Below are 12,720 nucleotides of genomic sequence, written 5' to 3' on the forward strand. Positions count from 1 at the left end.
ATGTAATCCGGGCTTCGCCAGCCCTCCGTAGCGTACATGCAGATACCTTGCGGCAGTAGGCCCTGTGCTAGCCGAAAATGTCAAAGGACGAAGGACGCTGGCGCTCTGGATCAATAACCGGCCCGCCTTTGAAGGTTCCCCCTCGCTGGGTCCGTCAGTTGGGAGAAGTGCTGCCACATGCTGTACTAACAGATGGTACTTGATGAAGCAGCTGACAAAGCTGAGATTTCATTTTGAAATAAGCTCCCTCCGGCTGGCGTAGGGCCAAGGTCGAAAGCCTGTAGTTGCGACATGGCAAGCAACGTAACGCAAAAGCAAAGTGTGTTCAGCTTGGTCCAAACACATAGGTCGCCACTAGGCTACGCAAGGATATCTAATACAGACTGCCTCTAATTCTATTTAAAATACCAATTAGACCATTTTTTTTTCCCACTACTTGTACTACAGCATTCAATCTGAATAAACTACTAATTGCACCTCTCTTCAACTGTTATTGGGCGCCTTTAATATATGGGGGCCGAGCAGCTACCGTAGGGGCCCACAGGCGAAAGTTAGCGAGTACCGCTTGGTAGTATCACGCAAATGGCCAGTCTCGACACCCCACCACCGCGATTCTCGGGGAATCCTTTATTATAATTTCTAGGTACCAGAGTTTCTCTTCTTTCTAAACAACTTTTTTTTTTCTTCAACTCTATCCCTCGATCACCTGCTTCTGCTAGAGCTTCTCTCCCATGCCCCGAGCTCTTGACAACCCAGCCCGCTCCTAAGAACTCGACGCTTCCTGTTGCCGGTGCTCTGCTTCGTACTTCTACATACAAACGCTTCGGGCGCCCCTCTCCGCCTCCCACGCAATTCACTGCCATCCAGCCATACCCAGCCGCCAAGTCAATTCCGCTGCTCTTCGTGAACTCCTGGCGACGCCCATCAGCAGTCGCCTAATCCCGCGTCCGAAATCAGGTGACCGTTACAGAGAATTCCGTTCTCTTTTCAAACCACGTCCAAAGTGCGATCTGGTTTATTTCCGACTCATGCAGCGCTTTTCCACCGGTTGTCGGCAGATCTTCTAGACGTCCAAACACCCGCTGGCTTGTCGCACCCACCGTCGCAGTATCTTACTCATTGGCCTGGCTTCAAGCAATTGACAGGCTGCCTCCGTTTGCTCTCTCCAACATCTTCAGAGGTCTAATATATGCGCCGCATCATTCATAACCGGAAAGCCGCTTGTGAGGCCGGCTGAAGATCAAAGAGTAATTCGGCGTGATCCTTAAGTCCGAATCGCCTCATCCGTCGACGACGTTTCGCGAATACGACAAAACCCCCAATCTTCCCCCTTCTTCCGCAATGACGCCCACTCCGCCTTCAACCAATTCTTCTACCGGAGGTCGCTCCCCTGAGGAGCAGTTTCGGGTTGTGAGGAAAAGAAACCGTGTGCCTCTGAGCTGCTATCCTTGCAGGACAAGAAAGTACGTCTTAATCTCCGGGCTGTCCATAGACGAGAGTGTAAGCGTGCTAACCTGTTATGCAGATTGTGAGTTTCTGGCCATTCGATATCGCATAGCAAAGGCGACAACCAGCGGCGGTTATTCGTTCATTTACTAGCTAACACGGTATAGGAAATGCGATCGGAACCACCCATGCAGTAACTGCACCAAGCGGGAGGGCAACGATACGACATCATGCTCTTATGCAGCTCCAGTAACTCGCAAGAAGAGCCAGAACCAGGCCGAAGCCACTCCCGATGACATGCAAAACAGGATCGACCGGTTAGAAGGCCTTGTCTTGTCTTTAATGCATGGCGGGGCTAATATAGATCCTGCTTCAGCCACCGCGGCCGGCCGCGCTGCTTCTACGTCGCAGTCATTAACTGACAGCAGCTCTTCGGCCAAAGCCGGCCGTGATGAGGCTGTAACGATGGTCGAGGACGATAGCGACGTGGAAGAGGGCCTCGCAGCTTCACTCGGTGTTTTAAAGGTCGACTCTGACAAAGGCAAGTCGATGTATATCGGCCAAGAGCATTGGCACACAATATTGTCAGACATCACCGAAGTGAAAAACTACTTCATGTTCCACAAGAAGGAGCTGGAGACGAGTTATGAGCGTGTCAGGAATTCCAAACCTGTAGCTGCACGGGAAGGGCCGACATTATTGCTTGGTGCCCTGCCAGCCTCTGAGATTGAACTTCGCGCGGAGCTGCCTCCAAAGTCAAGTATTCTGACTTTATGCAGTCGCTATTTCAATTCCATGGACAACGCTGTTTGCATAATACACGGGCCGACATTTTTCAAGCAGCTGAAAAAGCATTGGGAGGACCCGTCAAAAACACCAATCATGTGGCTGGGCCTTTTGTATTCCGTGCTTACTCTTGCAATGCTGAGCTATCACAAGGTTGGAGATGAGCCTCCTGAGTGGAGGGGTCGAACTTTAGAATTAGCGTCTGAATACCGGCTGCGAACAGTGCAATGCCTGATTAAGGCAGACTACACAAAACCAGTCGAGTACACGGTTGAAGCCATGCTTCTATACGTCTTTGGAGAATACTCGTCTCGATGGGATGCCGATCTTGGCCTCTGGTTGATTGTTTCCGTCATTACGAGGATAGCCTTCCGTATGGGATACCATCGCGATGCGAAATGGTTTCCCAATATTACTCCTTTCCAAGCTGTGAGTGAATAACGACATTTTCAAAATTTGGGCGCGATGCACAACAAGGCCAAAAGAAGAGCTAACATAAGATGATGTAGGAAATGAGGCGAAGAGCGTGGGCGCTGGTACGAATGTCGGATGTCGTATTTTCACATCAAGTATCATTACCCAACATGATATATGAGCATGACTGTGATACCCAACTTCCAAATAATCTTTTTGACGATGAGTTCCACCCCGATATCAAGGAATTACCGCCATCTCGCCCTGCTTCAGAACCGACGCCGATATCATACATGATTGCCAAGGTGAGGCTCTGTAATGAGCTAGGGAACATCTTGCAGGCAACAAATTTGGTGGGGAGACCGGTTTCATACGATGAGATTATTCGATTCGATGCAAAGCTTCGTCAGGTGATGCAGGAGCTTCCTCCCCATCTCAGACTTGGCACCTTGGACACATCCCAAGACCCCGTGACGTTAATCATCGCTAGATACAACATCGATATCTTGTACCAGAAAATGCTTTGCCTCCTGCACCGGAAGTATCTCTCCAAGGCCCGGCATAACTCGAGATATGCGTTTTCGCGTCGAAGTGCTATCGAGGCCTCGCTGCAGGCAATGGATCATCTAGCCAAATTGCATCGCGAGTCTCAAGGTAACGGGCGGCTACGTTCCGTTTCATGGTACATCAAATCAATTGCAACAAAGGAATTTACCTTGCCGGCTATGCTCCTCGTCCTAGATCTTCACTATGACAACATGGCAGCACAGTCCTCTAGCCCTGTAGACGATAGCAATTACAGATACACTGAGGAGGAGCGAAGCAAAATGATTGGCACGCTCGAGACTGCCAAGGGTATATGGGCAAGTCTTGCTAACACCTCGATGGAAGCGTTCAAGGCCTCTAAAGTTATCGAAATTATGATGGAAAAGATTAAATCGCCCTCTGGAGATGCTATGGATCCCAACAGCGACTCATCTCTATCTGATTCTCTGTCCGCCTCGATTGTAGGCACGGCAATGGATCACACACCTTCGTCCTTGGGCCTTGGTACTCCCATTGGGATGCCTGGCTTTGGTGGCCAAGATCCGTTCTCGCAAAGCTCCTCCTTCATGGGTATGGATTTTGGTGTTCGAGCCGGAACTGGGGCTGAATTCCCTCAATTTGATGGCCTCAACGCCGGTGGCCCTGCCTCTCCGCTCTCCATGTTTACAAATTTGGGTGGTGCGAGCGGAGCAGGCGACCTGGCGTCCAATTTTGACTGGGTAAGGCTACAATTACCCTCTTTTGTCCCTCTTTTTACATATATAAGCCAGGCGTTTGCTAACACATTTTGTGGCAGAATGCATTTGAAAATTACGCACAAATGACGACTTGGGGAGCTGATCAAAGTTTCCAGATCTACGGCTCTGGAGACCAGTCCTCTCCTGAACAGGGGCTTGGTGATGGTACAATGAACGGACAACAGTAGCCTTATTGTATATTGAATAATTTTGTTTGTAAGATAGCTCACGTTCGTTGTAAGGTGTATTCCTTTTTTTTTTTAAGGATGTTTGGACAAGGAATGCAACGCCTCTATAGAGGGACTTGTTTCTAGTTGCTCTATCTATACGAAATCCCCTTTCTCTCCATTTCATCTTTCAACGCCGATAAAAAGGTAGTCTCTCATTGTCGTCTCTCATCGTAATAAAGTGCTGCTCGTAAAAAAAGAGCGTGACGTCATATCAGCTATTTCTAGTGCCAGCGTCGCTGATCTCAAGATATTTATGCCAAGCAATGCTTAGTCATATCTAATCGATAAAAGGGCATCAATTCAATTCAGATACTGGCTTCTCTCTCCACCAATGCCTGTACCCCTGTTTTGCAGGCTGACGTGACCTTGTCACTGCTGCAACACACAAAAAAAGGCATTGAATGTCTCTTGGGAGCAGATTCTTCTTTCCATGCTTCCTCCCCCAAAAGATCTCTGCAGCTGCAGCCAGAGTTTCTCCCTAATGATCCTCCTACGTGCCTGCCCTCTTGCACAAGGAATCTTCACAGTAACTCCCAGCAGAGGCTGACTTTTGGGATTGATCCACTGCGGTGCCTCAGGCGTCCTGATCTGCTGATTATACCGCAGTCTTGTTTGTGCATTTTCTGATATAGGCTGGCTTTCTGTTACCGATGCAACTATGGACGACGATCAACAAGAGCATGTAGCTGACGCGAGTCTGCTATTTCCACAGGATGTTGGAGGTGCCCTGCAAGTCCTGGGTGGGAACTCTGTGATCTCGCGTCGACAATTTAGTACATCGGATAGCAGCAGCAACCTGGTGTCTCCAAGCATTGCCGGGCGAAAAAGGAAGCGAGTGGGAGTCTCCAATTCAACCGGAGATGAAACCCCAAAGAAGATCAAGACCGTCTCTGCTGACCAGGGCCATCTTGATTCTGGCAATGCGCCAGCTTCTGATCATGATGTGTCGCTGCAACTCCCAGCGGAGGTGTGGCAGCATATCTTTTCCTTCCTGCCTCCGCATACGCTTGGAGCCCTGCTGCGGGTCAACAAATTGTTCAATAAGTACCTCGATCCTACGTCCCCATTCAACATCTCTGCTCCAGCGTTCCGCGTGCCTTCCATAGTACCTGCGCTTCACCCAGACGCCGTATGGCGGACATCCAGGTGTCTTTTTTGGCCAAGGATGCCTACACCTCTTATGGGGAAATCTGAACTAGACATGTGGCGATTTGCCTGCTCACGGTCTTGCCAACTATGTGGCCAGATAGATGAAACTCATGTCGCCTGGGATTCCTTGCCATGGCAGCGTGGGCCTGGTAATAACACTGTTTCACCGATATTCGTGTTCTTCGTCAATTCTTGTGGAAAATGTTTGGCTGAGACAAGCGTCAAAGTGAGTGCAATGCCAAACCAAACTCTGAAGACCACCAAGAGACTGATGCATATCTACAGGAAGTTGATATGCTGTTATCAACGTCCATACCTTCGATTCTTGTACCCGGACTTCCTATGGCCTTTTTGACTCCTGATCTTAACGTAATCTATACACAGTCAATAAAAACTACCCAAATGCCTACTTCTATTCCACTAACGAGAATATATTGGCCTACCCAAGTGGAGTGTCTTCGATTAGAGTTTGAAGAAGTCAAACGATTTGGCCCTGCAGCCGCTGAAGAATGGATAAAGGGTCTAGAAGCTCGTGGCGCAGATACCATTCATGAAGCATCACGATGGGAGAAGTGGTATTTGGCTGGAGGAGTTAGCCAGATGCTCATGCGTTCGTCTTCAACTCCACCAAAGCCTACTACTCGTGGCGCGCTCAATTCGGGCATGCAAAACGTCGAAGCCTCTTCTCGGCCAAAACGACGAGCTCAAGAAATAGCAGAAGAACTGAAATCTCAGAGACGAGCGGATATAGAAGGCCGAGCTGCGCGGCTTCAGCCTCCCATACCTCCAGATGTTCTTGTCGATCTTCCATCTTTCCAGATGGCTCTACAGAAAGCTGAACCCATTCGCGATAAAGAGTGGAATAATCTGAAACAACAGCTCATATCTCAGTATAAAAAGATAAAAAAGGCAGAGAAAAAAAGTGCGTTGGCTGCCAGGGCTTCTGAGAAACATCTAGCCAAAAGTATAACCAAGAAAAGCACAGAGCCTGTGCGTCAAGGCGGGCATGATGCTGGAACGCTTGTACGAATACGCATCTCTGCCTTCACGGACGAATTCATCAACGATCATTTAGGCGAAGGGCAAAGTATTGAGCGAAAAGATTATGCTCAATTCATCATGGGGGTGCTGGCCTACGTTCGCAAGCAATTCTACGCAGAGTTTTTGAAATTAGATACCACTTCTTTGATGCCAAGGCTAACTCTAGACGATATGAAGTGGATATTCGATTACAAGATTAAGCAAAGGATTAAAGATATTGACCATGACCATTTCTCCTGCAGATTTTGCCCAAATTCTAAGCAATTTGGATTCCACGCTGTTATCCAGCACTATGTTTCAAAGCACGCAGGGAAGAAAATGCGTAACCAGCACTGGAAAGCTGAATGGCCCGAGGCGCCTGTATTTGGACCATCTACGATTCAACAAGCGTCCACTGTTAACTCCAAACCGCCCTCTTCTCGTACTTCGGAAATTGATGATGCATACAAACTGAGAATCTATGCGATGGCAAAAGCTATAAAAAGCGTGTGGAAAATCATGAAGAATGTTGAAAACATACCCACTTCGGCCAAAGTTTTTGTCTCAATCTACCACGTCGCTAAAGATTATCAAAAACATGACCAGGAGCCTGTATCACTGGAAACGTTCTTGGACGTCTTGAATCACTTCAAATCCTCTCCTCTCCTTTCCAGTTACCATGGTTTAGCTTGCAAAGTTTGCATGTTGTCACAGACGCGAGATGAAGACAAGAAGAGTTTATTTACGCTTCCTACCCTAGCCAAGCATTTTCATGACGTTCATGATAAAGGAGGGGCTCCGCTCATAGATTGGCGCGTCGACTTGATCTGGTTGCCGGACATACAGATATCCCAAGACCTGCAATTAAAAGCTTGGAAGAGCAAACGCGCTTTTGAGCTAACCTCAGAAGCTTTGCCGTGGCTATTTGAAAGCGAGGAGGAAACAAGCCAGGGTGGCCCCTTCTCAGCCCTGCAGAATCCTCTCACCACAAGCTTGGAGACAGTGGATACAGCTTCTACGCAGATAACCTATCGGTCTGATGAGAAGCTTCATGGAGATGTGCCCAGTCTTCTGCCAGCCAGTGTTGTCTACGCCAGATCAAGCACAGTTCAAGAGCAGGCAAGGTATGATGCTGTTGCCTCTCGGGCAACGAGCACTCATGAGAGAATACCTCAATTATATGAACCACTTGATAGAACGAGAGCGCGTCGCATGGTCACTGAGCCAAGTACAGAGGGCAGCTCGGGTTGGGGATCGTCTCGCACCTACTCACGGAGTTTTAGTCCTAGAGAACTTGGGCCAGAGTCAAGAAGACACTTGAGTTCATACCACCCACATTATGGGCACGATCTTCAAGTGGTAGAATGGCTGAACGGATATCCATACTATCCGGATGTAGATCTTCGAAGAGAGCAAGGCTACACAGAAGCTGGAAACGGACACAATGGCCATCGCAGTCGCTATTATATGCCCAGTGGCCACCAGCAGCCGATGCCTTCCGCGCGCCTCTACCACTATGGTGAATCTGTTCTGTCATATGACAGGCATAGTGCTGCTGACGCACGAAGTGTGTCGAATGGCTATTATACACAGCATCCAACTATTACACGAGATTACAGAATTATTTCAAGCGCAGATCGCTCCGATTATACCAATTTAGGACTGCATAGGAGCACTACGCCCTCACAACGAGCGTATGATACTTATGCCTCACGATATGCATTAGCCAATAGAAGGCCAGGAGTTTGAGGTGCGATATGGATAGGGGTGGTATTTGGAATTTTTCGCTTTATTTGTTTACTTGGCGCTTCGGAAAAGGCATTTCTAATTACATAATACGAGCAAGAGAGTTTGACGAAGGGGATAGAGGGTATATCGGAAGGGGAAAACGGATGTCATATAGGTAGGTATACATCACGGTAGGGACATGGACGCTCTAAAACTTGTTTACCATATAGATAATCGCATTGAATACGGTCAAAAGTATATTTCTTATAATTGGAGACGTGACAACAAAGTCGAGTGGTGTAGTTATAGAAGGTATAAAAATCGCTTGCAGCCATGGTCGCGGATATTCTTCCCTCTCTTCCGGTGCCATCGCCATCATGTACAGTTGTTTACATTTCAAAAAGAAAGAAAATGCGCCATCGTACACTTCTCTCCAGCCCCTCTCCCTCTCCCTCCCCTCTTCTTTTTCAAAAGATAGAAAGAAAGAAAAACAAGAGGCGGTTTTGTTTTGTTTCCCCTCTTTCCCCCCGTCCTACCCAGCCTTTGACCTTCAGTGAAAACCCCGTGACGCCTTCATTGATCACCTTTTTTTCCCCTCTTCCTTCTTCTTCATAAATCCGCCGCTTCGTTGATTTAATTTTTCTATGCAGACGTTCATGGCCTTCCCATCTCCTTTTGAACTCATTCCCTACTTTGCAACAAAAAAAAAAAAGAAAGTAATCCTAGAACCGTTCATTGTTAAGGGAAGAAAAAGGAGGAGGAGAAAGGTCTCTCTCTTTCCCAGCATGAAAATTTTCCTTTTCTCTTTTCTTCAATTGCTCTTTTCTTTTCATCTTGCGTTTGTTTTACAGAACCTCACCAATAATCTTGGCAGCCTCGCGATACGTCTGGAGCAGCTTCTCGCACTTCTCGCGCTCCTTCTTGACGCCGTCGTCCTCGTAGAGGAGCTCCTCAAAGAGGGCCTCCTTGTACAACTCGCTGACAAGGCGGTTCTGGACGACGTCCTTGCAGTGGTTGACGAGGAGGTGCATGATGGCCTTGGGGACTTGGTCGGCGATGGACTCGCGGACGATGTTGAAGTAGGATGAGATGAGGGCGCGGATGAGCTCTGTTTCCATGGCTTCGCGCTCGGTCATAGCAGGTTCGTTGGATTCGCCCTGTGTTGAATCAATTAGTAAGAACGAATAATGAAAAGGGGAGAGGGAGAGAAAGGGAGAATTACCAGATGTGATGCCAGGCCGTAGCTACGAGATGACGGGTCATACTCATCCGTAACGGACGGAGGAGCTGTCCGGATTGGCAGCTTCTCTTCACGCCGCAGACTTTGTGAGAAGCTGGGCTCGGACGGGTGGCTGGTATGTCTGCCGTTGGTGGTGGGAGTGATGGGGGCGCTCATAGGCGTCATGCCATCTTTGCCGAAGAAGTAGTTCAAAAACGTATCGCGGGTACCGCCAATGCCTTGTCCATTCATGCCTGGGGATGACGGGCGAATTCCATTCAGGGATGCTCCGAGGCCAACCATGGCATCCTGGTGGACGGCAGGTGACATGCTTCGTGAAGGTTTCGATGTGGCGAGTTTGCGAAGATTGGGCTGCTCCGCCCTCTCAGCAACCGGGCTGTCCTCGCTGTCCTCATGGGCATCTGTGCCGTTGGGGCCTACCTCCTTGAGACGTCGCTTCTCTCGACGATCACGCTCCTCCAGAATCAACTTCTTGCGCTCCCGCTCCTGTTTGGCGGTAACAACGTTGCTCATTGCCGCTGCGGCGCCTAAGAAGTTGGGATGATTTGTGTTGATGTACGCACGTTGAATCGAAATGAGCGACTCAACATACTGTGAGGAAGGGCCTAACCGCTCTCGCAGAAGGTCTGATACAACCTCAATAAGCTTGGCTTGGAGCCTCGGGAATCTGGAAAGTTCTACTGAGCCGCAAGTGTGGCAAATCTTTATAAGTTCTTCATAAACAAGTTCAACGCAGCGCTGGCTAGGAATCTCTAGAAGCTTGATTTGGGGCTTTACGAGAAGATCGAAAGCCATTTCGGGCACGAACAGACTGGGTCGAGGACCAGTAGAGTTGCGAATTGCTGTTCTAATATCCAATGCTGACAGATTTGACGTGGGGTCAATGGTATCTAATGAGCTTCCAAAAACAGAGTTGAAGATGTAGTAGATACGGGCGCCACCGCACAGCTCCTTGGTGGAAATCTCGGTGGATGTGCCGTCAATGGAGGAGATGAATGAGGTTGCGAATCTCGTCATGAGTTGTAGAATCAGAGAGCCTCGGTGCTCCTTTCCACTGAAGTGCATGTCACCATAGCCGGCGAGCTCCTGTTGTGTTTGGCCCATCAAAGTGTTAAGGCGTGCCTTGATATCGGGTAGACGCTCTCGAATGTGAGCCATAAGAGTCGTATTAAGCGTCTTGGCCAAAAAATGGGTGCCGCACCGGCTAGAGATGTTACGATAAGCTGGGTGGTGCTTAAAGAATTCGTTTTCGGCTTTCAGAGCATCATCCATGGGCTTGTTGCCTTGAATATCCTGCTGGGAACGGTTCACCACACCAATGAAGCCGAGCTTCAATGGGTACACTCGGCCGGACAGAATGTCGAGAGCGTTGGTGCCGTGGTCCATCAAGTCGAGCTTGGTGAGGACGCCGATGGTCCTCCGGCCGAGAGGATCCACATGTCGGGCAAGCTTCAGAGCCTCCGAGTTGACGAGGTCGACATTGGCCGGTGATACAGCCAGTACGATACTGTTTGGCTTGGCAATGTACTCGGATATTAAGTTTCTCGTTTGTTTCTCAATATCACTGGGCTGATCACCAATGGGTACCTGTGCGTGATGCCTCCCAGGTTAGCCGAAAAAGAGCAATGCTAGGCGGGGAGACTGCAGTTGAAAAAGATGAACAAGACGAACCTTGGTCAAGCCGGGGAGATCAACCAGCGTAAGGTTGAGGACATGCGGTGAGTAAATTTTCAGGTTAATGGGCTGTCTGTTGATGCCCTTGTTGGTACCAGCAACTCGAGACGTCTCATTCTCGATTTCTCGCTTGACATCTATAAAATCGGTGAACCTTCTATTGGGGATGTGGTGGAACTCGGCCCATTCTCCGCGGCGCGCAGCTCCAGGTGAGCGGTAAGGGTCGTTGTAAGGGTCCGGGCCAGACTCGTCCTCTATGATGTTGATGAGCTGAAGGATCAGCGGTCGCCGAGTCACGATGCCGCTGCCTCGAGGCAAAAAGTCGCGGCCGACGATGTTCTCGAGGACGGAAGATTTTCCGGCGGACTGGGATCCCACGACGACCTGAGCGGCGGGGCATTAGCAGCAAGCGGGGAGACGAGGATTGGGGATTTTGCAGCCACACACAATTTGCGGGAGATCAAGAGAGTCGCTGCCGATGGTGTTGAATACCAGGTCTTGCAGCTTGTTGACCGTGGTGAGCAGATCTTCGCCGAGGGCGGCCATTGCAGCGGCGTCTTGGGAGCCTTTCTTGTTTTTTTCTCTCTCGCTTCGCTTCGGGTGCAGCGCAGTCAGGCGACTCAATTAGATGAGGCTACCAGGATGATACAGCAGCACTGATGCCTCCAGCCAAGGGATATACGCACGCACAGGCAATGCGACGACTTGCGCTGTGTTTTTTTCCTGGCTATCAATTGAGAGAAGCAAATGGCTTCTCGGGTCAGTCTGGCAGCGAACCAAGGCACTACGTATTAGATTCACGTGTAAGGAGGTGGGTCTCGTTAATGGCTTGCCGCAGAACAGGGAGCAACGCCACAGGTACCAGGTACGCCGCAAGCGTATGCACATCAGCGTCTAGAAGGCAGTACACAGAACCTCAAACAGCGCCTCCCTTCGGCCAGACGCCCTAGCAGATGGCGATAACAAAGAGCCATTTGAACGACCTAAAGAATTGAGTAGAAAGCCCAACTGGAGACGGCGTGCTGCCACATACGACAATTTCTGATTTTACTTTTTTACTTTTTCAGTTGCTTGGTAGTCTAGGTATTTGTCTGGGCAAAACGTCAGGGCCGGCCCTGGGCGGCAAAAGCGACTGGGTTTTGATTCTTTGGGACAGTGCTGTTTACTCTTAACTTTTTTCTGCCCATCCTGGCATACCAGGTACTCATTAGTGGGAGTGTTTTGTTTAAGCATTTTCCGAGCGAACGTTTCAGGGCATTGATCAGCTGCTCGATATAGTTCGACATCATATGTGTGTTATGCGCGAGCCGATATTATGTGGTACAGATGCTACCAGTGGTTCAGGTTAAAGTCAGCTCTAGCGTGTTCCACAGAAGGGCTTCTTGACTGGTTTCCATGGCCAGCATAAAGTGCTGTTAGAATATCGAGCCATGATCCTTGATTAGCTCTGGCGGCGATTCTCGGTAAATCCACTAGTGCCTCAGCATCGATGTATGAGGCTCCAGGCTTGGAGGCTGTATTCTTGGCGGACGAGATATCAATCGAACTGCGCAAGACGCCGCTCACCTGACTGTGCTCCTTCACAAATTGGGCATCGCCAGAAGATTCATCCTAGTCCAGTTGACAATCCATGACTCAAGGGCGGAAAGCAGGCAGAGGGCGGAGCGCAACATCACGATTCTTTACGACTTGATGCAGCGAGACGCGGTTCTTTCCAACTGGCCAACCAGACAGCCGCCGATTCTTGGTT

The 12,720-nt window shown here is 49.3% G+C and overlaps 3 protein-coding genes across 5 annotated transcripts; 2 read left to right on the forward strand and 1 right to left on the reverse strand.

The window, feature by feature from the left end:
• Positions 1-599: 599 nt before the first annotated feature.
• Positions 600-4,266, forward strand: TrAFT101_003446 (uncharacterized protein). Of its 2 annotated transcripts, XM_066126888.1 has the most exons (6): positions 600-1,463; positions 1,526-1,528; positions 1,614-1,763; positions 1,823-2,661; positions 2,742-3,911; positions 3,989-4,266. In XM_066126888.1, exons 3-6 carry the CDS (start codon positions 1,739-1,741, stop codon positions 4,115-4,117), a joined length of 2,163 nt encoding a protein of 720 aa, XP_065982995.1. In that variant the 5' UTR covers positions 600-1,463; positions 1,526-1,528; positions 1,614-1,738; the 3' UTR covers positions 4,118-4,266. The 2 variants fall into 2 exon arrangements, with proteins under 2 accessions (XP_065982995.1, XP_024766795.1); XM_024905833.2 differs by having other exon boundaries at positions 1,614-2,661.
• A 243-nt stretch (positions 4,267-4,509) lies between these two features.
• TrAFT101_003447 (uncharacterized protein) lies at positions 4,510-8,352 on the forward strand. Of its 2 annotated transcripts, XM_024904855.2 has the most exons (2): positions 4,510-5,534; positions 5,594-8,352. In XM_024904855.2, exons 1-2 carry the CDS (start codon positions 4,818-4,820, stop codon positions 8,075-8,077), a joined length of 3,201 nt encoding a protein of 1,066 aa, XP_024766794.1. In that variant the 5' UTR covers positions 4,510-4,817; the 3' UTR covers positions 8,078-8,352. The 2 variants fall into 2 exon arrangements, with proteins under 2 accessions (XP_024766794.1, XP_065982996.1); XM_066126889.1 differs by having other exon boundaries at positions 4,510-8,352.
• TrAFT101_003448 (uncharacterized protein) lies at positions 8,291-11,776 on the reverse strand. The gene is made up of 4 exons (XM_024898960.2): positions 11,418-11,776; positions 10,968-11,354; positions 9,279-10,883; positions 8,291-9,213 (listed from the first exon to the last, which is right to left on the reverse strand). The coding sequence occupies exons 1-4, from the start codon at positions 11,514-11,516 to the stop codon at positions 8,902-8,904; spliced, it is 2,403 nt and encodes an 800-aa protein (XP_024766792.1). The 5' UTR covers positions 11,517-11,776; the 3' UTR covers positions 8,291-8,901.
• Positions 11,777-12,720: the final 944 nt, after the last annotated feature.

The sequence above is a fragment of the Trichoderma asperellum genome, chromosome 2 (assembly GCF_020647865.1).
Source record: "Trichoderma asperellum chromosome 2, complete sequence".
NCBI classification, from domain to species: Eukaryota; Fungi; Ascomycota; class Sordariomycetes; order Hypocreales; family Hypocreaceae; genus Trichoderma; species Trichoderma asperellum.